The 1,331-nt window shown below is 59.1% G+C and overlaps 1 protein-coding gene across 1 annotated transcript in view; it reads left to right on the top strand.

Moving 5' to 3' along the window:
• The window catches only part of VOLCADRAFT_86598 (uncharacterized protein), a gene marked incomplete at both ends in the record, with an annotated part of 6,800 nt that overhangs the window by 2,745 nt on the left and 2,724 nt on the right, over nucleotides 1–1,331 (top strand). Inside the window, 2 exons of the mRNA XM_002946495.1 lie at nucleotides 288–377; nucleotides 645–753. Coding sequence (XP_002946541.1) covers nucleotides 288–377; nucleotides 645–753 — 199 coding nt within the window. The remainder of the gene's footprint in view (nucleotides 1–287; nucleotides 378–644; nucleotides 754–1,331) is intronic.

Below are 1,331 nucleotides of genomic sequence, written 5' to 3'. Positions count from 1 at the left end.
CGGGGGTGTATATCCGGGGGACCCGGGGCCCGGGGTAGGGGGGTAAAGCGGGGCCTCTGAAGGCGGCCGCCCGCCTGTCTGTCTGTCTGTCTGTCTTGCCCTGCGGACTCATTTCACCATGAGCTGAAGCAGGGGTGAGCTGCTGCTGCTGCTGCTGCTGGTGTAGCACTGTAATGATGCGTGTGATGTGTTGTGTTGTATGTTGTATGTCCCTGTATGAGACCGGCATCGTGAACCCCGGGTTGCCCCCCCGCCCGCTGTGGCTACCCCTCTGGGCCCTCCTTCAGGACGTGGAAGGTGTACGACCTGCCGTGGGCGGCCACCGGACCGCTAACGGTATCCTCATCGCCTGGGCTGCTGCACTCCAAAGATGACTGGTATGTATGTATGTATGTATGTATGTATGTATGTATGTATGTATGCTCTGCTTTGCTTTGCTTTGCTCTGTTTGACAACAACTCGGAAGGCTGTGTACTTGTTATTCACCGCTAAGCAGGTGTACGACAACCAATACCCTGTCACACACACCAGGGCCCCAGAGCCCCACACGGCGATGTGGTAGTTGGTAGTTAGTGATGGGTAGTTACTCCCGACCCGGTAGTTACGGCCACACCTCCCACCTCCACCCTCACCACCCATCGCAGGTACACAACCGACGTGTTCGTTGTGATGGAAACAACCAACGGAGTGTACAACAAGGAGCTGTACGACCTCATCCAGCCCAAGTGTGTGCTGATGTGGCAGCGGGTGCAGGTGGGCCGCATGTATGTGTGTCTGTCTGTATATCTGGGGTTTGCAGGAGGCGGCGGCAGTAATACCAAGTGTTACCTAGGCGACACATATTCACCGCATGTTAATGCAGTTGGCGGTTATTCGGTCATTCGGTTAAAGCGATCTAACCTTGTTTTCGGCTTGCCGGTGCAGTGGAGACCTTCCCTTCCCTTCCCTTCCCTCGCGCTGCCGAGGACACCAACACACACCAGCACATGCCCCCCTGGGGTTTGGAGCTACCCCCCGGGGCAGCCCCTTATGCGGGTTTTAGGGGGCAATGCGTCGAGAAGTACTCCCCCCCTTTGAATCCGCAGTCGGGGGCCCCTGGATGTGCTGTTGGCGGGCTCCCCTCCCTCCTCCCCCCTCTGACGGCGAGGTGACGGGGCCATGATGAACTGCAGCACCCCGGGTCCCCCCACCCCCTCACCCCCTCACCCCCGGCCCCCTGATCGCTTCACCAAGTGACTTCATCATCATCCAGCCGTCCCTTGTCCGGTAACGTAACGGCTCCAGAGGGCGGCAACACGCCCCCACTTCTCCAACCCCCCCCACCTCACATC

The sequence above is a fragment of the Volvox carteri genome, assembly GCF_000143455.1.
Source record: "Volvox carteri f. nagariensis unplaced genomic scaffold VOLCAscaffold_3, whole genome shotgun sequence".
NCBI classification, from domain to species: domain Eukaryota; kingdom Viridiplantae; phylum Chlorophyta; class Chlorophyceae; order Chlamydomonadales; family Volvocaceae; genus Volvox; species Volvox carteri.
This window is presented reverse-complemented; position numbering and strand designations above follow the sequence as displayed.